This window comes from Haliaeetus leucocephalus, unplaced genomic scaffold (assembly GCF_000737465.1).
Source record: "Haliaeetus leucocephalus isolate CR32 unplaced genomic scaffold, Haliaeetus_leucocephalus-4.0 Scaffold275, whole genome shotgun sequence".
In the NCBI taxonomy this organism is placed as follows: domain Eukaryota; kingdom Metazoa; phylum Chordata; class Aves; order Accipitriformes; family Accipitridae; genus Haliaeetus; species Haliaeetus leucocephalus.
Window position 1 is genome coordinate 176971 of NW_010972711.1, and position 21882 is coordinate 198852.

General features: G+C 45.4%; 1 protein-coding gene across 1 annotated transcript; it reads left to right on the plus strand.

The window, feature by feature from the left end:
- The first annotated feature begins 1736 nt into the window (after positions 1-1736).
- Positions 1737-21640, plus strand: SDC1 (syndecan 1). Its single transcript, XM_010569843.1, has 5 exons — positions 1737-1784; positions 18229-18310; positions 19374-19867; positions 20089-20218; positions 20789-21640. The coding sequence occupies exons 1-5, from the start codon at positions 1737-1739 to the stop codon at positions 20953-20955; spliced, it is 921 nt and encodes a 306-aa protein (XP_010568145.1). The 3' UTR covers positions 20956-21640.
- Positions 21641-21882: the final 242 nt, after the last annotated feature.

Here is a 21882-nt window from a genome sequence, read left to right on the forward strand (position 1 = left end):
TCCTTTGTTCCAGGTTTCTCGCCGTTGCAAGCATCTAGAAGAGCTAACATTTTTAATGGCAGCAGTCTGAAACTTCTGGAAACCAAACAATCCTCTCTAACAACCCGAGACAAGTTACAGCAAGTGGAAGAAACCTGTAAGCCTTCTAAAATTAAGCTAGTGCACTAACCTGAAATGTAGGCTGCTGTTTTAGCAGCAAAATTGGTCCATGCTAAGTACGTGTTTTGCATTGCTAGGGCTTAGGTGTCTCCAGGTGGCCTGTATAGTAGCACTTTGTCGTAACCTTGTTTGAAGTGGCTCTTGTGTCCAAGAACCACACTAATGCCTCCGAGAGGGACATTCCACACTGGTTTGTGTCATCCGGCATCTAGGGAGATGGGATTTTAGTAGGGCCTGCTACAGGGAGGAGGGAGCTTCTTGGGAGCGAGAAGATAGGACCGGACCCCTTTCCCGAGGAGGTGCTGTCAATGACAAAATTGCTGTGCTTCAGCATTGCAGCGTTAGTATTTTCGTCTTGGATGTCTCCTACTCTATTAACTCAGAACTATTAATACAGCACTCCGGGACAGCTGGAGATTGATGCACTCGCTGAGACATAGGGTACTTCAAATGGCACTAGTCCCTCAGGACAATGTTCAGCTGATGTTAGGGCACCTAAATGTAGGTGTCTGTGTGTGTGCTAGGTGCCTAAGCTCTCATTATAGTCACGGTGATGTAATCAGTGGAGCCAAAGAGAGCGATTATCTGACCAGCCCCTGCACGTCTACTTCAAGATGAGTTGCTTTGCCGGGGCTTTGTTGATTAGATCTCATTTTGCCTATAAGGGGAGCATCGACACCTTTAGTGTCTTTACCTGAGAGCAATTTAGCTCAAAGTGATAGTCTTTTTATTTGTGGAATTTTCATGGTAACTCTCTCTATAAACAAACAGACTGGACAGGTGCTGTTTCTGTGCCAAGAGAACTAGCAAAGCAGTGGGAAACATCAGTTTTCAGCTAGAACAACAGCTCCCTCCTGTTCTAGTGCAGCTGGATCAGTGCCTCCAAACAATACCGTAGTCCTGCTCTGCTAAAGGCTGTGGAAGAAATGAGGGAGTGTAGCTGGGTCCTGTGTCAGTATTCTGAAGCGAGGAATATGAGCAGAAACCTAAGCGGATGTATTTTGGGGGGGAGGATTGCGAGCTGAGCATTTCACTATTTAAAGGCACTGTTTATTTGTGGACTAGAAGTGAGGAACCTTTGCTACTCCCTAGACTTTGATACAGGCAGTGAATTTGCGAAGTGGAAGTTGTTTTGACCAACCGTGCGAGGACTTTTGGTGTTTCTTACAGGCTCACTTCTCTTCTGAGCTGAGAAGATACTCTAGGCTGCAGAGGGCATGCGGTCTTTCCTTAGGAGTGCCGAGTGTCAATATTATTAACAGGTCCTAAGTCAGAGTTGGCTAGCGTACTTCATTTGAACTACTGCTCTGCTAGGCTACTGGCGTACCACAGAAATGAGCTTTATCTGGCCTGGCTAGAAGCCTGGGATAGTGCACTTTCTACTGGAGAAATGCTAGTGGAGATGCTAGTGGAAAAGCTACTGCACTGTGAAGCCTTACCTCAAGGTGAGATAACATTTGGACCTCCTACAAGCAACTCTTGTGGAGCAACATCTGCTAATGTGGTGGTTTCCCAACCGCTCAGTTTCTCAAGCGGTGCTTGGCTGCAGCCAACGTTCTGGGTCTTGTGGAACCGGCATGGGTCCAACGGAGTCTGTTAGCTTGGGCTCCTTGCCATGCTTGACTGTAACGTTTGTATCTCACTGCTGAGACCAGTCTCACCAGTGAGGCTTGCTTTGCTGGATGGGAACCAGCGTGTTAGTGGGATTTGGATGGACTTGGTAATAGAACTTCCCGTTGAGTCACTGGAGCTGCAGTTACAACTGAGTCATGGAGGTGTTGTAAGTTATGGCTTTTTCTGCTAGCCTTCTAGTTTGAAACTCCTTCAGGTATTGATCAGTTGAAGAGCTCTTGCTACTTCACTGAAGTGTCTTGCTGCTGTGTTCTCTGGCAGAACTATCTTCTCCATAGCCCTTGTTTTTGCAATATGGTTCTCTTTAATGTCCACTCATTTTGCCCCTTAGTGTTCAGGGCTTTTCTAATAACTGAAAGGTCTTCAGGATTGCTATGGCAGAATGACTTCTGACTAAATCAAAGGTACTGATAAAAGATAGGGAACTGCCTGCCAACCAGCTTAAAATACTCGTGGGTATCTTGCCTTTCATGGAGGCTTCTATGTTTTTGTCATGCTCCACCCTGTAACTTTTCTGCACTGCCTGTGCAGTAATGACAATGTCTTGTATGCCGGTCATGGAAACAATGGCTGACGGTCTAGGTTTTTGGCTGTAGGGAGTCCCAGGCACACACTCTTGTCAACCAGCCTTCTGCAAAGTACAGCCGGTTCACGCAACACCTCCTCTGAGTGCCCTGGCTCCGTCACCTGAGCGTACACAAGCCATAACTAGAGAACGGGGGTTGCTCTTTGTCTGCCCGTGCCCCGTGATGAGGAGCTTATTGCCTTTCAAATAGAAGGAAACTTGAACTCCGTTCCAGCTGTAAGGGGAGTGTGCCGAATGCTTTCTGGGCAGCACTGCAGTCCATGACTGTCCTGTGCTGTACACAGGAAAGCTCTTCCAAGTAGTTTCTAACGCTGGTCGCGGTACGCATCCTGGTCAGAGCCAGTCAGCAGCTCCAGCCCAGCCCCTTGCATCTAGAGATTACTAGAGGAGTGGACTGTATATTGAAGCCAGAGGTGGGCAGGGGAGAGTGGAGCCAGTCTACCATCTGGAGAGCAAGCAGTGATTAACGTAACGATTTCCAGATGAGAGCTCTTGTGAAGCTCCATGTCATAGCAGCGGTACTGCTGCGGCTGTGTTGGTAGGGAGCCTTTCTATGTTCCGTGGGGATCAGAGCTGGCAGCTACAGTGCTGTAGGAAGAGACTACCGGACTCTGTCCTGTCCCAAAACAGGACCCTGTTGCTGCCTTATTGTATGCTTTGAGACCAGTGGCGAAATATAAATACAGGTATGTATATATTTATATAGAGAGATATCTGTCCCTGTCATGTGCTGTTTGTTGACCGGCTCCCAGCAGGATTTGGAGGCCATATGCCCTGACCCCAGGATGGTGATCTGGGAGATTTGATGCCTGTGCTCTGCACAACCACAAGAGCTCAGAGCAGCCTGTCTACCTACCAAAACATCAGTCTCTGGTAAGAGATCTCTGCAGAAGAGAGGACCTCTTATCCCATTGATCAGCTAACAGGTATCTTCTGTAGGGACAAAGCCCAGGCTTTCTTTGGTCAAGAAGTTGAAGGGTAAGGGGAGTAAAAGCCCAAACTAGAGGAACCACAAAGGTTGCTTGAATTCTTATCTAATGCAAACACTAATATATGTGATATTTTTCACTCCCCTGTTGTGGTCTGTGCTTATGAAACTGTAACAGAGACTCTCGCACCAGCAGATTTGATGGCCAAATGAGATTTGTCCACCCCACTGGCTCTAACAGGGTGTAAGTGGCACCTACGTGCAGTGGAAAAGTGGTAGTGAGGCTTGCATCGAAACTTGCCTAACAGCCTGCAGCTAGACAGCTTTGACTTCTAAATCTCTTTCTGTCCTAACGGAGGAATCATCTAGATTGTGACTACTTTCCCATCAGTGAACAAAGCACCTAACAAAAGAGGCTGACTCTGGCGTGTCTGGGCAGTGGCAAAGGAGTGCTCTGCTATCGTGCGCTTACATCAACTGACTCATGGCCTCGAAGAGGAAAGCTGCTAGCTTAATCCTCCAGCAGCATCGGCTCTGCTCTGAAGGGTGTTTAACTTGCAAAAAGTTCCTCAGTCTGCATCTGTAGTCACACCGAGCTGTGAAATGATGGTGAGGTTCTTGCTACAGGAGCTGGAAGATGCAATTATGAATAATTAGAAGTTATTACTGCAGTGACTGAAAAGTGCTAGCTGCTCAGTATGCCCCCACCTCCCCAGCATGCAGCCAAAAGGGGTTAAAAAGATCCACCAAACCTCCTTACGCTGATTCTAGTAAGTAAAAGAGGTTGGACACTAGTTGTCCTGTGGCCAACTTAAATGCTAGAGTCCCAGTTGTACAGCAAATCTTATTTTCTGACCTATCCTTTAACATTCCCCCACCACCAGATTGCCTGCTGGGGAACCTTCCCATGCATCATTTGGGGGCATACCAGTTGGCAAGGCTCGAAACTGTGCCAGAGATCATTCTAATAATTTGATGGTATAGATTGTGTTCCAGTGCCCGGGGATGTTCCCTGATGTTGTTTAATTTACTAGTATGGATGTAGCCAGTGGGTCTCTGGCAGCAGGCCCAGAATATTATGAAATTGTGAAAACTGCAGTATCCAGTAAAAGAAAGTGAAAGTTCGTAATAGGAGATCACGACTCTCTCACTGAAAACGGAACCTTTTTGGATGCTTCAGAAGGATGAGCAACTACAGTTGCGTGAGAAATCTTGTGTAATCAATCAGCTGAGGTTTGCGAGGTGAATACTACAAACCTGGAACAGCAGAGCATTCACTGGAGTAGTGTCGTGGTTTAACCCCAGCCAGCAACTCAACACCATGCAGCTGCTCGCTCACTCCCCCCCCCGCAGTGGGATGGGGGAGAGAATTGGGGGAAAAAAAAAGTAAAACTCGTGGGTTGAGATAAGAACAGTTTAATAGGACAGTAAGGAAGAAAATAACAGTGATGATAATAAAATGACAATAACAATAATAAAAAAAATCGGAATATACAAAACAAGTGATGCACAATGCAGTTGCTTACCACTTGCTGACCGATACCCAGTTACTTCCCAAACAATCTACCCCACCCCTCCTGGGCCAACTCCCCCCAGTTTATATACTGGGCATAAAGTCACATGGTCTGGCATAGCCCTTTGGCCAGTTTGGGTCAGCTGCCCTGGCTGTGTCCCCTCCCAACTTCTTGTGCCCCTCCAGCCTTCTTGCTGGCTGGGCATCAGGAGCTGAGAAATCCTTGACTTAGTATAAACACTACTTAACACACTGATGTTTTCAGTTGTTGCTATCAACATTATTCTCATACTAAATCCAAACCATAACACTGTACCAGCTACTAGAAAGAAAATTAACTCTATCTGAGCTGAAACCAGGGCAAGTAGTGATGGTGCTGGTACATGCCAGTGATTGAGCCTGTGCTTTTAGAATTGGCCCACAAGGTGGTCCTTCAGCATTTTATGCTCTGCTTTCTTTAGAGATATATTGTGCTGGCTAGAGTTGGTAGTCAGTGAGTAGACCCAGAAGTTTATTCATATATGAAATATCTTTAACTTAGTGATGTTGGAACAGTGTCTTACAAGTTTGATCTGTTGTTATGTAGCATCTAGCTATCCCGATGGTACTCCTTGCCAGAAACTTGCCTGAACTAAGGGATGTGTTGTGGTAGGAGTAACTTGGTACTAAAGCATTTCGCCTTGCCTTGCAATCTTTAGTACTGTTTTATTGACTTGTCTTAATGCCTGACAGTCCATCAGAGGTGGCATTAGCGATGTCTCTTGTCTCTTCACAGTATAGACGTGTAAAACGCAGGGTTGTCTAAATCACAAATTAAGTCTTACAGTTGCCCATCTGAGACAGGGGAGCATCTAGACTCCACAAATGCGGTAGCATCTCCCCCTAAACGTTAACCTCCTCAACTGATTTGGTGACTGCTCTGAAACAAGGCCATGGGGAAGACGGGTAAACAAACAGTGTACCCCAAAATGAAGGCATGCGGTAGCTGAGGCTAGTATCTGTTACAGCAAGACTTGCTTGGATCAAAGGGAAGCTCTCCGGTTTATCCTGCCTTTGTAACACTCCCTTGTTCAGGGCTCTGTGGTACTAAACGGTGCAACTGAGTGACTCTAGGTCAGAGTCGATTACTTTACTAGGGTTTTGGTCAAGAAATGCCTAATGCTCATTTCTGAAATGAGTAGAGCTATAGGTGACTAGAGCACAATTGCAGCAACAGTTTTAAGACTGTTTCTGATGGGAGGATTTCATTTGATGCTTCAGCTTTGAAATGATACTTCAACACCCTCATGACTCAGCTTGGAAGTACACCAGCCAGCTTCCATAATCTCATTGAGGTGTTGCATAATTTAACTGTAAACGGGGCATTAGTAAGCAACTGCTGTCAGAACTTTGTGTTACATGCAGGATTAACAATGCTTTTGTAAACCTGGACACAGAGACCATTAGTGTCCTAGAAGAGGCACTGAGAGCTTGATCTCTGCACCATTTTATACGGGTAGATCCCTTGCTGTATGCTCCAGGAGTTATGAACACGCATATTTCTCAAAGGGAGTTCATGCAGCCTGAACCGTGTTCTATGTTAGAGTAATTCAGAGAAATGTCCAGCCTGTGCCCAAAGACCCTCTGGCCTACTGCTGTTTATTCCAAGGAGACTAGTAGTACCCGAAACACGGACGTGCCGCTTTTCTTTAGCACCTGCACTCAGGAGCTGCTAAGACTATGTGGAAGGAAGGGGTGATGCTGAAAGTGCCTCTTTGAGAAGACTCTTGGGATGGGGGAGCAGGGTATTCCTGATCTGAGATGTCGCTCCTGCATCTGGTGGAGATGTTTCAGTCCTTTTGTGCATATGGCTTAGTCATGCTGGTGTAACTGCATCTGTTTGGCAGGGAAGACTTCTGCATTATAAACAATCTAGGCTTAGTCAACACTGTAAGATCCTGTGGATAAAACAGACCTGATATCATGCCTCATAATGTAGGGAGAGACTTGATTTCTTCACATCCATCCTGGTTTACTTGAAACTGGAAATGGTGAGGCGTAGAAGCAAATGCAAAAAGTACACTTAACAGTGTGTGTTAGTCTAAGACCTGCCAAGGCGCAGGAACTGCCCTGCATTGGATCAAAACCAAAATCTAAAGCTGCTTGCATGGTCGGTGTGAGTCCAGCAACTGGCTGCTGACTGAGACTCGCAAGTTCCTTCTTAACAGACCAGCAGCTGACTGGTGTGACTCTTGCTGTGCAAGAACAGAGTTTCTTAGAACTCATTAGAGCTTAGCTATAGGGAGCACCAACAAATCAGGAGGGAGCTACTGAATGCCAGCTCTTGGCTCATTTTGCTGCCCAAGTCTAACTTACCTCTGCAGCTCCCTTGCAAATAGTCAAGATCTTCTGTAGCAGACTGACAAATAACAGCACCAAGGGATCAGGTTGTGGGGTGCGACTGGTCCTGCCGTATGGCGTGCACATGTGAGACGGGGACTGGGACAGTGTCTTTTCAAGCCAGGCAGCTTTTTCTGGATACTTCCAGTTCCATGATCAATCAGCTCTTCAATGGGGAGTGTGCCTGAAGAGGGTTAGTGGTGGTGCCGTAATTAAGACGCTGGGTATGAGATTTATAATGAAATAAAGCATTCAAAGGTAACAGATGTCCGAGATGTGTGTATGGAAAATGCAGACTGTTAGCAGAAAGAAACATTTCACAAGCATTGGAGACTTCATTGTGCCTCCTTCTGGATAAAATGTGAGTTTACAAAAGTGATCAAGAAGGCCTTGTCTTGGATTGTTGAGTCTGAGGCTGGTTGTCATGATGTGAAGGGCTTGATGTATGTCCTGTAGGGTAAACGATGAGCAGATGAGTGGGGAAGCTAAAGCAGAGTTTGATAGCAGCAGGCCTTACAGCTGGCAGGTGTTTCTGCCACTGAAGTGTCAGCAAATAGAAAGCAATTTTTGTCGTCTGGTGCATAAGCAGTTGCTATAGGATATATGCAGTTGCTATAGGATATATCCTCCTATAAAGCCTTAAGTCTGGGTGGTTCCACTGTAACTTTATGCAACTAATCAGAATACCTTGTCAGCATTTTTTGTTGTTGTAAGGCTATTTGTAGGTTTAAGGAGTCTCATTAAGTTTACTAACTAACCTGCTTTAGCTGAGACCTTTAGTACTCCAGGGTTGCGATTTCATCTTTCTGCTGAGGTTTAAATAACCTCCTAGCTGCTAGGAACCAGAAGTACTACCAGTAAACCCTTAGTTTGATGATACACTAGAGATTTTTAACTGAAACTTGGATTTCACTGACCTAGCGTAGCACTGCAAGCAGTTCGCTCAAATTAGAAACATATCTGTGTATCACTAATAGAGTGAAAATGCTTCTGTGATCCTTCAAGAAGATCTTACAGCTTTGTCTCCCGGCTCCTTGGCATATCTTGTACTAGGTAATTGCTAGAGTTCAAGGAGGAGAAGAGGGAAACTCCCAGGACTGAGATAAGAAGCTGGGTCTTCTCCTAGCCTTGTGCCTGGATACTGAAGGCTGTTGCACTTACTCTTGCCTAATAATAATTCCTGGAGGTAGGAAGTATTCCTGGCTGCATGTTGGCTTCCCTTCCTCAGGTGAAGCAGAACAGCTTCTTCCCCCCCAGAATACTGTGTAGCATGGTGATGAGGTTGCTTCTGACTTCTGGGAACACATCTGCTCAGGTCAGAGCGCTCATGCAGCTGTAAGTGACGTTGCTTGGGGTAGTTTTCTGATCACATAAAAGCTGGCATGGAGCTCATGTGAAATGGGTAGTAGTTCCACCAGTCAAGTTTTATGACATTTGTCTCCAGGAAACAGGACCAGAGGCAGACACAAGTTTTCCTGGTGCTGCTGAGCATCATCAGTGATTCATAGTGTGCCACCAGCCTAATTTGAAGACTTGAGATGCCATAGACCACGTCACGCTTTCCCATAAACACATCTCTGATTTGTGAGCTGGGGCTTCCTGAGCTGAACGGCTGAAGATGAAAAGAGCAAGTTGTGCTCCTGTGGGACCACAGTCCCTGAACTGCCTCTCGTGTCCCGACGTTGGTGTGCTGCAGCCTTGCGCCCTGTTCTGCAGTGATGGCCTCCGCAGGAGGAACGTGCAAGGGTGAGCCTCTCAGCATCCTGGCACGTGGCCTACAGCTGCATGCTGACCAGTTTGAGCTAACAGGCCTAGTGGAAGAAGACAGTCTCAAATGGGACAAACGGAGACACCAGCCACTTTGCAGCTCTTCCCTCAGACCCAGTCTTGGACTACATTCATCAGTCTCCGGGCTGTAATGCTAACTGGTCTGCGTTACTGGGAGCTGGGTTGTTTCTTAGCTTTATTGGGGAGAGGAGACTGGCTTCTCCAACCCGTGCATGCTGCCAAGGAGCAATCGGGTGGTCTGAAGCCTGCAATTGCAGTTGCACAAGCCGGGAAGTCTCGGTGGTTCTGTAGCGAGTTTCACTCCAGTGGCAGTCCTCAGTGCTGATCCCGTAAGACAGGGTGAGCAGGTGGCAGGAGATGGGGTAAAGAAAGGAATTTGCACCCAGATGCGAGCGAGACTGTTTGTTCATGGTAACAGAAGTCAACGCATGGATGGGAATAATTGGCTAAGGATAGGGACTGGTTTTGCTGGGACTGCTGTTGAAGGCATAAGGTCAGTGTGTTTACAGGTGTTGGAGGGCAACATTACAAAGTCCAGTCTCCGTTTAAGTGGCTATAACTGCTGATGGCTTGTCTGAGGTGGGTTGCTCAACCTCACCTGCCTGAACTCCGCAGCAGGCGCTGCGTGTGTGCTGCGGTCGTCCTACAGGTTGTGAACTAGCCATGTCGGAATACGTGGTAGCCCAGGGGCATGTGGCTGTGCTACTGCAGGGGGAGGAAGAGGCAGCAGGGACCTTAGATCCTGTCACTTTTAATTTCTTCTTCTGACAGGAGGGTCATGTTTATCTGTGTTGCAGTTACTAGTATGCATGGGTAGTGGGTTTTGGGCTACTAAAGTCCTTTTGCTGGATGGGTTTCCATTTCATAAAGATTTTCTGACCTGCAGCATACTCCCCTTTTTTAACCTTACTTTGTCAGGGTTCCTGGGACGGGCAGCCCACCACTGGCTTTGGCTGAAACTAAGCAATTCTTGGTCTGTACTTTTCTAAATAAGCAGATGAACTGGCTGTTGCTGAAAGGCTGAATCTTCTCTGCTGGTTTTGCTACACTAGAAAGTAAGAAGTGCTGGTGACTTTAAGTCACAGAGTTTTACAACAAGTTAGGTTTGTCTGGTCTCGGCTTATGCACCTCACTGCTCATCTCTCAAGCCAGCTGAAACAGATTGAAATTAATTCCCTGGGATGAACTGGAGCTGTTAGCTGTATGGCCCCACTGAGCTGCACCTACTTTGCACAACCCTTTGAGGTTATACATTGACTGTGGCTTTCTCGTGCTATCTGAAGAAATGAATGCCTGAACTATCAAGTATGTTAAAGAGCTGCAGGGAAGGCTCTTTAAAGAAAATCTGTTATAGCATAAAACTGAACTGGCTGCTTCTCATGAGATTAGCTGCAGGGAAAAGAGCTTTCTCATTAGACTGCATCTTCAAAACACAGGCTGCCTTGGATGTGGGAGACAAAGGGTACAGCGCTTTTGGCCACGTTGTGACAACCTGCACCTGCCACTGATAGAGAGTTGAGTTGAGTGCTTGTTGTGTGTCATGTCTGTGGTTGTGCTGACCTGTCGGTGAGATTCAGTCATTGGCCTGGGCTGTATTGCTTGGCTGGAAGGAGCAGGTTGGCATGAGTGAAAGCAGTGTGTAGGATATTACTTGTTTGATACATCCTCCAGGTGGAAAAGCAGAAGCACAGCCTCTAGCTTGCTTCTCTGTGTTGCTGAAGGACTGACCAGACTTCTAGGGGAGCTGGCTGAGAGAGAACTTGGAGGCAGCTTAGCTCTTCTGCATCAGAACTGACATGGTGCTCTGTACGCTCCTGGCAGCACGCATGAGTGACGTGTTGTCACTGATGCTGTGTACGTTGCATGGCCACAAGGTTCCCCAGCTGTGGTGTCCGTCAGCCTGTTGGACTCCTGCTATCCCTGGCTTTGCTCAGCCCTCTCTGCTGAAGGACATGCAATATACTCCTTGTCCAGTACTGAACTGCAATCGCACCGGACCTCCTGTAAAGTTGAGGTGGCTCAAGACAAAAGCAGTACTACTGCTTTTCTGAATAAGGCATCTATCTAGCCTTTACGACTGTGTTTAGAGATCCACGAGGACTTAAAAATGCTGTTGTCAGACTTCGGAACAAACCTTATCCATCGTGAACAAACAAACTCTGCAGGAAAGAACTCTCCCTACAACCCCTCTCCTTGCTCCTTTCTGCAGGAGCCCTTTGAGTCAGCCTCTGCTTTGCATGTTGCCTGCAGTCTGAGGGTGGTGATGCACATTTCCATAATGCATGGCGGTGGCAGGGATGTTACTGCCCCTCTGCCGCAGGGTAGGTGAATGTGTGTCAGCATCCCGGGAACCCAGGCGGTGATTCTCTGTGAATTGCTTAAGCAGCCCTGGCTGCCGCGCTCTGCCCTGTGCCAATGCAAACACTTGTGCATTCATGCACCGAGCAGGATTGGGGAACTTGTCCTGCTGGAAAATTCTTTGCATGATGTTTTCTCCTCTTCATTTTTTTTTTTTTTTTTTTAACCAGACCAGTTCCCTGATCTGGTTCACTGTGGGACTGCACGAACAGCTCTGCAGGGGATGGCCCAGGAAGCATGAAGTGACACGCTTCTGTGGGAGGCGGTAGTTTAAAGGGCCCCGCTGCACAACGTGAAACCCAACCTGATGGTGACAGGCTGGTTCATTTTTGCTCTTGGCATGTTTGATTGCTGTGTTTCAGCCCTACGTAATTAAAAAAGTTGCCCTGTCACAGTAAGGAGAAAATGTAATGCTGATTGGGTAATAGTGTGGTACTTATCAGGTGAGCCTCTAGAAGTATTGGGACTGTAGCTGCTGCGCGTATAGAGTAGCTGGATGCTTTTCTTCTTTGGCCACTGCATCTTGTTCAAAGGATCAGAGTATGCTTCTACTGCTGTGGCCACAAAGCTCGACAGAAAAGGAGGATCAAATCCTAGCGGACAGTGGGCAGAGTTTACAGTCTGGTCTGTTCTGCCCGTAGTGAAATAGATCCTAAAAGCTCTCATCCTATTTTGAGTAGGCATTGGAAGGTATTTCACTGCCTTGAGAGCCTGAGTGCCAAGAGGTGGCTACTGTGTGATGATCAGGTGGTTCATGCCTCAAACAAAAGCAATTGCTGTTGCAGCTAGGAGCTTTCCCTCAAAGATAGTCCCCTTCTCAAGTCACCAGCCAAAACCAGAAAAGGAGGCCAGTTAAGAACTCGGTTAACCAAGATTCTCCAGATTTCTTTATAGTAATAATGATCTGGTAGAGAAGCAGCCAGATTAACTGGCATATTTACCTCTTGCTGCTAAAATGGTGCTTGCATTGCTAAGCAGAAGAGCACCCTTTACTTTCCACTTGAGAGCTGCCTGACGGCATCCCTTTGGAAGGAGCACCCTGTGAGCCACTAACCAGCCTGGTTCCAGTTGACGTGAACTGATAGTTGGAAGGGTGGGGATGATGAAGTCTGGTGTGCAGCAAAAGCTCACTGAGGGAGGTGGGAAATGATGCCAGCTGAAATAGGGAGGGCAGATAGTTGCAATGGTTTGAACAGCCTTGATCAGAACACTAGCCAGGGATAAAAGTACTGCTTAAATCTCAGCTATGCAGTCCATGGACTGTTTGTGGGACGGTTTGTAGCCATCTTTCTGCTCTTTGGCCTGTGCTGTTAGGCTGGCTGTTCTAGGAAGATAACTACTTCATTAACCTGCAGGGTCACCAAGCAGCACTGGTCGTTAACTTTAGCAGCGGAGTGACAGGAGAACCAACTGGAAGAGCCATTAGCTGAGATGGTGCCACACTGCTGCTGCTTCTGATGCAGCAGACTTGCATGCAAGCTTCACTTCTGACTTGATGCATAAAAGCATCAGTTGTGTTTCAGCTACTTCAGAATTATGGCTGACTTAAAATTGAAGGTCTGCATGGTCAACTTAATGGTAGCAGTCTGTATGCCTACAGAAGGAGGGGGATAGGTAAGGGTGCTGGTGGTTTGTGGTTGGGTTTTTTTTTCCTTTAACCATTTAAGCTGTCTGAAGACCATGGACATCTGGGACTGTAGTTAATCATGCGTGGGCTATTAACTGCAGAATATCAAGGTTTAACAAAGCTAAAATTTCTTTCAGCAGGTGGTTTTGTCTTCCCACACACTAATAGCAATATTTTGAGGTTAGAAGCTCTTCAGGCTGCTCTGCCTCAGATAGCATTTCTGTTCGAGGGACTAGCTCTGCTCTTCAATATATAGAAAAAGGTGAAAGACAAACCTTTCTGTTTGAGTTTATTTTAGAGCTGTTCAAATCCTTGTGAAAGTCTTTTTCCGAATGCTCCAGTGCCATATTTAGTAGGCAAGCCAGAGAGCAAACGCTTGTCTTGTTCTTGTATGTCTCTCTAAACAAGAGCAAGCCATTGGTTTTGCTTCCTATAAAGTTGGAAGAATCTTGCAGGATGCTCAGGGAAGTGTTTGAGGTGGGAGAGCTCATTACAGCTCATTCCTTTTCAGCTGAATAAGAAGGATTTATTAGGAGAAACAAATGTGCAAATTTAACAGCATTATTTAGATAATGGAGGATTTCAAGTGTTTTTGATGCTGCTGTGGCTGATCACTAACTAGGATTAATAAGAGTGGGATACAAATCATCCTTAATCTAGTTTAGGGCTTGTGGCAGCTTGTGGCAAAGCCAGTGTTTTTGCTTACCTCAAAGAGCAATTTGAAAAAAGCTGCTTCCTTTTACATATACCATGGCTCCAAATTAAAGAAATGTGGTTCCCAGTTTGGGCGGGGTGAGATCAACTAACAAACTACAAATCTCCTCTTCATCATGAGAGAGTACTTCAGATCTGTGTTCTAGCAGGAGGGAATTCTGTGGCAGCTGACGGGATAAGCACAGAAAGATTCATGTACTGAGACTGCAACCAAGATGAAGACTGAAGAGTAGTTAGAAATGATGCTTTTTTTTAAAAAAAAAAAAAAAAGTCCAAAGTATGTCAGATTTCTGGAGCCAATAATACTGCTAATGAGTTGTGAAAGCCTGGCCCATTCTTGATTAAATTGAAGATGCCACTAAGCAGCTTTCTGGTTGTCCCAGCAGAACTGAATAACTATTGTTCTGCAACAATACAGCGCTCAGCAAGAGCAGAGGCTAACAGTCTCCCCAGGGTTTCCCCTAAACAGGCTGCTTTGATACTTGGGGAAGGGGGTCTTCCACTGGTTAATGGGAACTGGTTAACGCATATCAAAAATACTGTTAAAAATTTTACCCCTCACATGCAACCGAATTCAGTGACACCAAATCAAAAGGGCTAGGCAAGTTATTTCTAATGTGTTGTCTGAGCTGCTAAAAAAAAAAGGCAGCTAAAAAGATATGAGCTTGTTAAATGGCAAAAAAGCAACGTGTTGTAGGTGCACTATAAGAATTGAAAGGTTTTTTTACTAGAATACATGAGATACTATCAGAGATCCTTCAAAGGATCCCACCACCTGAACTTAAATGTGTTAATCTAGCCTCTCCGGCATTGATTACTATGTGAATGGTCCACAAATAGTCTCAGTGGACTGACAAATGAACTGGATGATGATGGAAGTAATTTCTAAAAGCACATCCACGTTAGCTGATTATATCTAACAGTCCGGTAATCAAATTTTGAGCTAAAGTAATGCAAAGTTGTTGGTAGAGTAATCTTGCTTTAAGCTGGAATCTATTTTCAGCTCTTTCGTATGATAGCACAACCTGGTGATTCAATCTGTGTTCTGTGCCCCTAATCCTCTTGACTAATCAAAACCTTTCTCATTGGTGTAACTCAGCTGCAATAAAAGGTCATGGAAAAGCCCTGACCACGAGGTGTTTGTTGTCTGAACAGCACGGTCCGTCTTCCTGATGCAAACCCAAATTAGTTCAATCCCTTCCAATGCTGTCCTGAGTCAGTGTTTTATGTTAACCTTGCTGTGTCTGAAATCCTTCAGCAGCAGATTGTTACAGAAGCATGACCTTTCTGCAGTACTTGTATTTTGTGGTGCCATAAGGAAAGGTTACTGCCTTTCATGCTTACTGAAGCTGTAGTCTATGGAGCAAGAAGTGTAGTCTTTCTATAACCGTACAGTTACCTAAATTAGGCAAACGTTCCCCTAATGCTCATGTGTCGTGAAATCGGACGATGTCATGAAGTCACATCACTTTGTGGATATTCTGACTGGTACATCTGCATAATCCTGTACTGTCCCTTGAGTATTTGGGGCAAAGACAATCCCTCTCAGATCCCAGGCCTCAAACTACCTGGTCAAAGGGAGATGCCGCAACTCCCAGAGGAGCAGCTTGGGACTAAACCCTTTGGGACAACTTAAGTAGAAAGACACATTAAGTGCAACTTCACTAAGTTCTCATATAAAGCTGTGGAAAGCAGACTTTATTAATCCTGAATCATGTTTTCTGTTATTCTCTTGAAGTACAGTAGCCAGCCTCAGGGGGCAGGAACCGGTCTGAGTTTGCCTTCATGTTTGCAGGTGGCTGCTGGGCGGCTCTACACTGGAACAGCATGGGTCTCCATTGGTTTAGACTGGGCTGCACTGGACTTTCCTCCTCTTAGGATGACCTAGCTATCCCTGCTAAGATACAGAAATCAAACTAGGATTCAAAGAAGTGTGTGACGAAGGCTATGGAGAAGTAGAACGTGCAGCAGCCTGGGAAGAGGCTAAAAGCTCATGTGTGAGGGGAAATGTAAGGGTAGGCTGGCTGAACACGCTGGATAACGAGAAAGGGAGCGTGGCATGACTGAACAAGCCGTATCCATTAACACCACAAGTGGAAGGGGTGCTGGCTCGGTAGTCAAGATCAAGAGTTGCTATTTCATTTCCCGACAGTCTGTGATCCGTTCAGGTGTGTTGCTACGGTCTGCAGACCATCAAATCTGTCCAGGTGTTCTTGGAAATCCTGTATGAGCTATGCCTGACGACTCAGATTTGGGGGAACGTTAGTCTCAATCCTAGATAAAGGTGTATGGTGATGTGTCTTACACTGTGTTGGCAGTCTCTTTCCTCAATAAAAAGCTGGAGAGATGGCTTTCTAACTGCTTCAAGGTAGAGTCTTCCCACTGGGAGGACAATGCCCCCCCCCCCCTTTTCCAATGCATCCTTTGCACTCAAAACCAAGCGGAGTGGGAGAATAAAGGATTGTGCTTGCCACTGCTAGTGCAAGAAAGGAGGGAGAAAAGTGGTCCCCAACCCCCCCATCGACCAAAATGGTGCAATTTCTGAAGTCTGACTTCACTTTTGAACGTACTGGAAAGGACGCTCAAGGGAGCAGAGTTTGGGAAGCCTGGTGGTTCTTTCCATACTCTTTATGCACCAACAGTTCGTACTCTTTAATATTTGAAGTGTAGTGAGATCAGCTTGTGTGAGTCACTGACCTTCGACACAAGAAGAAAAACATACAGGAAGTACTTACCTGACCTACTTTCCATGGTTGAGTGCAAAAGCACAGTGCAAACAAGCAGGGACAAATCTAAAAATCCAAATTACCTCATGAGATGCAGCTAAACAAAAAATTGAAGGGCAGTTTCTTCTTGGAAATTACTCGAGAAATATGCTTGCAGAAGCTTGAGGAAAAGCGGTTTGTTTTGGTTTGCTTTTTTTTCCAGTAGAGAAGGAAAGTGCTAGAAAGTTTAATGTCTATATGAGGTTTTTTTGTTCTTACTTTCTTGTTATTTTAAAAAAAAAATCTAACTACAATGATTGCCTAGAAGGGGTAAGATCTTGGGCCTGATTAGGTTGGTGGCAGCTTGCATACTTGTCTCAGAGAGGTTGAATCTAATGGGCTAGTTAACCACCTTGGAAACTAGTTTTCTATGGAAATGTGGGGAATGGATAAGGTATTAAGGACAGAAGAGAAAACTGGATAAACCTGGTATCTTAAAAGAATGAGAAGGAGATAGGGCCAATAAAGGCAGCCATGTAGGTAATAAAGTGACAATGAGAGAGCTCAAGTGCTTTGTTTGACAGATCATAGTAGTGCTGGCTAACTGCTTCCTAGGATGAAAATGAGTGTTATAGTCATTTTTCAGTGACACCGTGTTAATGCAAGCTAGAGAAATACAGTGGGCCTGGTTGCAAACTGGCAAGACTGTATGTTGTTCTTTTTATGTAATAAAATGAGATTTCACACTCCCGATAAAACTGTGATCGGCTTGGATGATGCAATGCAATATCTCCTAAACTTGCAGATGGGGCAGTGGTGGAAGGGGATGACAAGGGCGTCTTGAGGATCGGATAGAAATCAAAATTCTGGAAGACTGGGAGTGTAGTGGGATGGGGAAAGATTAAATTCGGAAGAAGTGACTGACAGGGCTTTGGTTTGAAATTCAAGAAGGGAGAATGACTGGTTAGGTAATGGTAGCCCTGCAGAAATAAACCTGGGGCTAGTTATGAGCTGAGAGTCAAGCATGTTGTACCGATAGGAACAGTAAGTTTATACAGCAGAGGGCAACAAGGTGCATGAAGTGATCACTCTGCTTTATTTAGTGTTGTCTTCTTTGGATATCCTGAACAGCTTTGAACATTGTGTGTTATGACAAACAGGTGCAGTAGAACAGGGCTTTGGCCTCTTGTTTCAGCTACTGACCTGTGCTGGTTAGTGTACTCCTTGAAACATAAATGGAGAAAGCTCAGGGTTGTATTCTCCTACATGGAAGGCTGGCTTCTATCTCCGGACTTAGCCTGAGTGCTCATGCTTATAAAAAGGGAATCTCATTCTACTTCCAGTTAGACACTGTAGTTTCAGATATGTGAACAGCGCTGGAAGGGCTGAAAAAGGCAGAGAAGCCAAACTAATATGTCTCCCTTTCCTTTCTGCTCCTTAGAAGTAATGCAGTAATTTACAGATGAAGTGGTTGGTAGATAGCAAAGACATGAGCAGGCGGAACCTGAAGCAGAATGGTTATGTTGTGTAAGGACTGAGCATCAGTTGCTACCAGGATGCAGCTCTAAACGAATTCCTTGCTTTCTTCTTTCCCAAAGCAAGCGCAGCGTGGAAGCAGTGCAGAGAAGGGAGACAGCAAGACTGCCCTTTCCAACACTGAACAGACTAACCAGAACTACTCTTTTGGGGAGGGAGGATGGAAAGAAGAAAGATGAGAAAATGCAATCTGAACAAAGAAAGTTTGTGTAACCTTCAGGAGCCCTTAGAGGACTCTGCGCAAGCAACACGATAACTTTAAGTAAACTCATGACTAACACACCTTTCCCCTTCTCTTTAAAGCAAACTACAAATCTGAACCTTCCTCCTGAAGACCTTGATTCATCTGGTGATGATGACGATGCATTCTCAGGTTCAGGTGCAGGTGAGTTATTAGCACTTGTACTATTCGTGCTTGATCCTTCCAGAATGTGGCAATCGAGATTTTGATGAGCATCCAAGCTAAAAGTGGGGAAGGGAGGAATCATATACAGACACACCCCCTGCCCCAGAATATGAGAGTTGGGAACACAGAAAGAGCCTTATCTATTCATCTTGTATTGCTGCAGATACTAACAATTAGCAGAAAATGAGTTGTAGGAGACTTGAAAGGGAGCAGAAGCAGGCATATTCCATGTGACTGCTAGTATGAGATATTGCGTGAAGAATGTTATGAAACTGGACTGATTCTTTACTCATGGGGAAGAGAGACTGTAAGAAGGGCCTTTGTCCTCTCTTACGAGCTGATAGGAGATACCACTCGAGGGTGTGTAAACCCCAACCTGCCAACATACATCAAGTGCAAATTTTATATCATCAGGTGCAAGTTCCCATTGGCCATAATTTTTTAAAAGTGGAATAAAGGGGTTCTAGGGTGGGGAAAAAGTCTATCAGAATGATTACTAAACTGTGTGAGAGAGACCGTTGGTGTTCAGTGCTGAAGTTGAGGAGATGCTACTGAGGAAAGAGCAAGCTATTGAAAGCTAATGCATGGTATCCTTCTGCTTCCTTCCAGCCACATGCTTGTATTTTAGATTAAATTCTGCAGGAATAAGACCCTGACATCAGTGCCAAATGTGCCAGCGACTAAGGGTGTTTGAGTATATGGATGACTGCTCTGAATCAAATAAAAAAAATATTTATGAGAAAAGAGTCAGATAACCATCCTGAGCAACCAGTGTACTGGAAGCAGATGTCCCCCTTGTCGACCTGTCTGCAAACAGACTAGCACTTGTGCCTTGGGGAGAAGCAGATGACTAATAAAGTATTGCTGAATAGCACATTGGTCTGTCCCCTCCTTATTCCACTGAAAAGGAATTACAAACTGAACTGCTGTTGTAACGAAAATTGGCTATGCAGGTTAGGCATCGTCCTTAGAGCAGCATCCTGAAGGTACTATTAATAGGTCTCTAAACTGGCCAAGGATAATATTTTTTTTTGTTTTGCAGGTCCCCTGACTGACCCGTCTCACACCTGGAGAATCCCAGGAGAACCAGCTAATTCCTCATTACTGGCAACACCAATGGATTTCAACGAACAGCTGTTTCGCGGGACTGAGAGCCGAACTGAAAAGGAAGTAATATCTCCTTCTGCAACCAGTAATGTAGTGACAGAGGAGCCAGTGGTAGCTGTGAAGGACGAAGTGTCCATCCTGGGCTCACCTGATGAGAAACCAACAAACGATGCAGTTATAACAACAGTGAGAAGCCCCACTACTCGCTTGCCTTCAGTGGTTCATGTAACTCCTTCAGAAGCCTCAGGCACGGTCCACGAGCTCAAACCTAAAATCCCTAGCTCTGAGATGCCAGACGCTAAAGACGTGCCTGAGCCCCACTCTACCATGCATCCTGAGGGAGACATCACTGCCACCCCCACGACGACAGCTCCCAAGGACGTTGTTCCTACGCATGAGGAGGTTTCTGAGGATGGCTCCGGAGACCCGGTGAGGACTAATAGCTTTGACACCCATTCCGGGGAGGTGGCTTTAGTGTTATCTAGTAAGTTGTTTTTGCAGGAAAGGGTGGTAATTTGTCAAAAACAATGATTGATTTACGAGGTTATATTGGTGGAGGGTTTTAGATGAGAAAAAAACAAAGCTGTGGAAAGTCTCCAGTAACAGACATGATGAGAAACATGAATAACCTGCCTTGTATGTCCCAACAGGGAGACTTCATCTTGACTAAAGATGAGGATTTGGTCCCCACCCAGAACTCAGAAGTGCCAGCTGACTCTGGGAGGAATGCCAAAGCAGCAGGAGCCTCAGGAATTATGGACAGAAAAGAAGTTCTTGGAGGTACCTGATATTCTGGATTTCTAGTTGGTAAAAGCAGACTCTCGAAGGAGTCTTCCAGGCAGCAGAAGCTGCAGTTCTGCAAGTACATCTCTGAGCATGAAAGCTAACCTTTCACGTTAGACCTCTGAAATAAGGGTGGTGATTCATGATTCTGTGTTGCCAAAACCCTAACAGGGGCATAATATTAATCTGCTAATCGCAAAGCTGCTACTGCTAGTTATCTGGAATTTTGTGTTTAAACCTATTGCTTCGCTCCTCTCAAAAATTACAGTAAAACTGCTCTAATGCTGCCTGGGTCAAATTACTAGAGTTGAACAACGTAGCCTTGCGTGCTTTGCAGCATAGCCCGCTGGGAGATCTGTTTCTCTAGGTTCACCTCGTGTAGATGAGCAGGCTCTCATCTTGGTAACGGCAGGATGACTGGTTTGGGAAGGGGGCAAAAGGACAACTTAGTTTCTGGAAGTCATGAATTCAGGGACCACGCAGTAAGGAACAATCCGGAACTTACAATGATACTAGTGTTGTCTGGTGTGGCGTCTAGAGTAATTTGTGGCTTTTTCCCCCTTCTAGGTGTTATTGCTGGAGGACTAGTAGGCTTGGTGTTTGCAGTGTTTCTAGTTGCATTTATGCTGTACAGAATGAAGAAAAAAGACGAAGGCAGCTATTCACTGGATGAACCAAAACAGTCTAATGGAGGATACCAAAAACCACACAAACAAGAAGAATTCTATGCATAAACACTGATCTTCAGGACACTTCTTATTCCATCTTTCTTGGACTCTTCTCTCCCTGCACGTGGACCTCCTAGTGTGCTTTGCATTAAACTTAAGCCATATGATCATTGGGTTATTTGCCCTTACCACTTTGCCATTGGAAATTTTATAACTACAAAGTAGATCTGGATTCATTGAAGATTCCCTGCTTTCTTGCACAACTTCTTAATTTTATTTTACTTTTTTTTGAACAGAAGTGGGACTGCAAGTTCCTAAACTCACTTTGGTTTACCTAAAGACTGCTGGGGCAGGCGGTGGGGAGAAGATAAGGGAGCACTGTATGTATAAACCTCTTGATATTTAGGGAAAGGGCTAGCAAGAATAAACAATTATCAGTGCTCAAATTCTATATAGCAGGGATCCTTCCTATTTAACTCATGTATGTGTTTTAAGTGTAACAAATTGCTGCGCTGGGCAGACGTTTGGTACACTGCAATCCTCTAGCTCTTTCTACCTGCCATATTTGGAGCACTTAATGCCTATGAAACATCAGGATGAACATGATTTCTAGGGAAAGGAGGTGTGAGGGGCAGGGTAAGCAAATGACTGTCACGTGGTTTAAAATAACTTATATTTTGGAAGCATTATCCCATAGTCGGAACCAGCTCCTAAGCAGTTGGTGCATACAGTAATACAAAACAAATCCCAAAGACCCGCAAACTAAGTGGAGAGTTCATTTTACCAATAGCGTTGGACTGTCCCACTACCCTCTTGCTCTTTCTAGGCTTTGGTAAGAAATAGGTTTTTCTAAGCAGTCTCATCTCAGACATTCCCTCTGCTTAGGTGCTGAATCTAGGCTGGGCTGTCATGCTGCAAATACTCTTATCCCACGCTACTGTGTAGTCGCCAGGTGACTGATGGCGCGTTGTAGCACCTACCTCTCTGTGCACT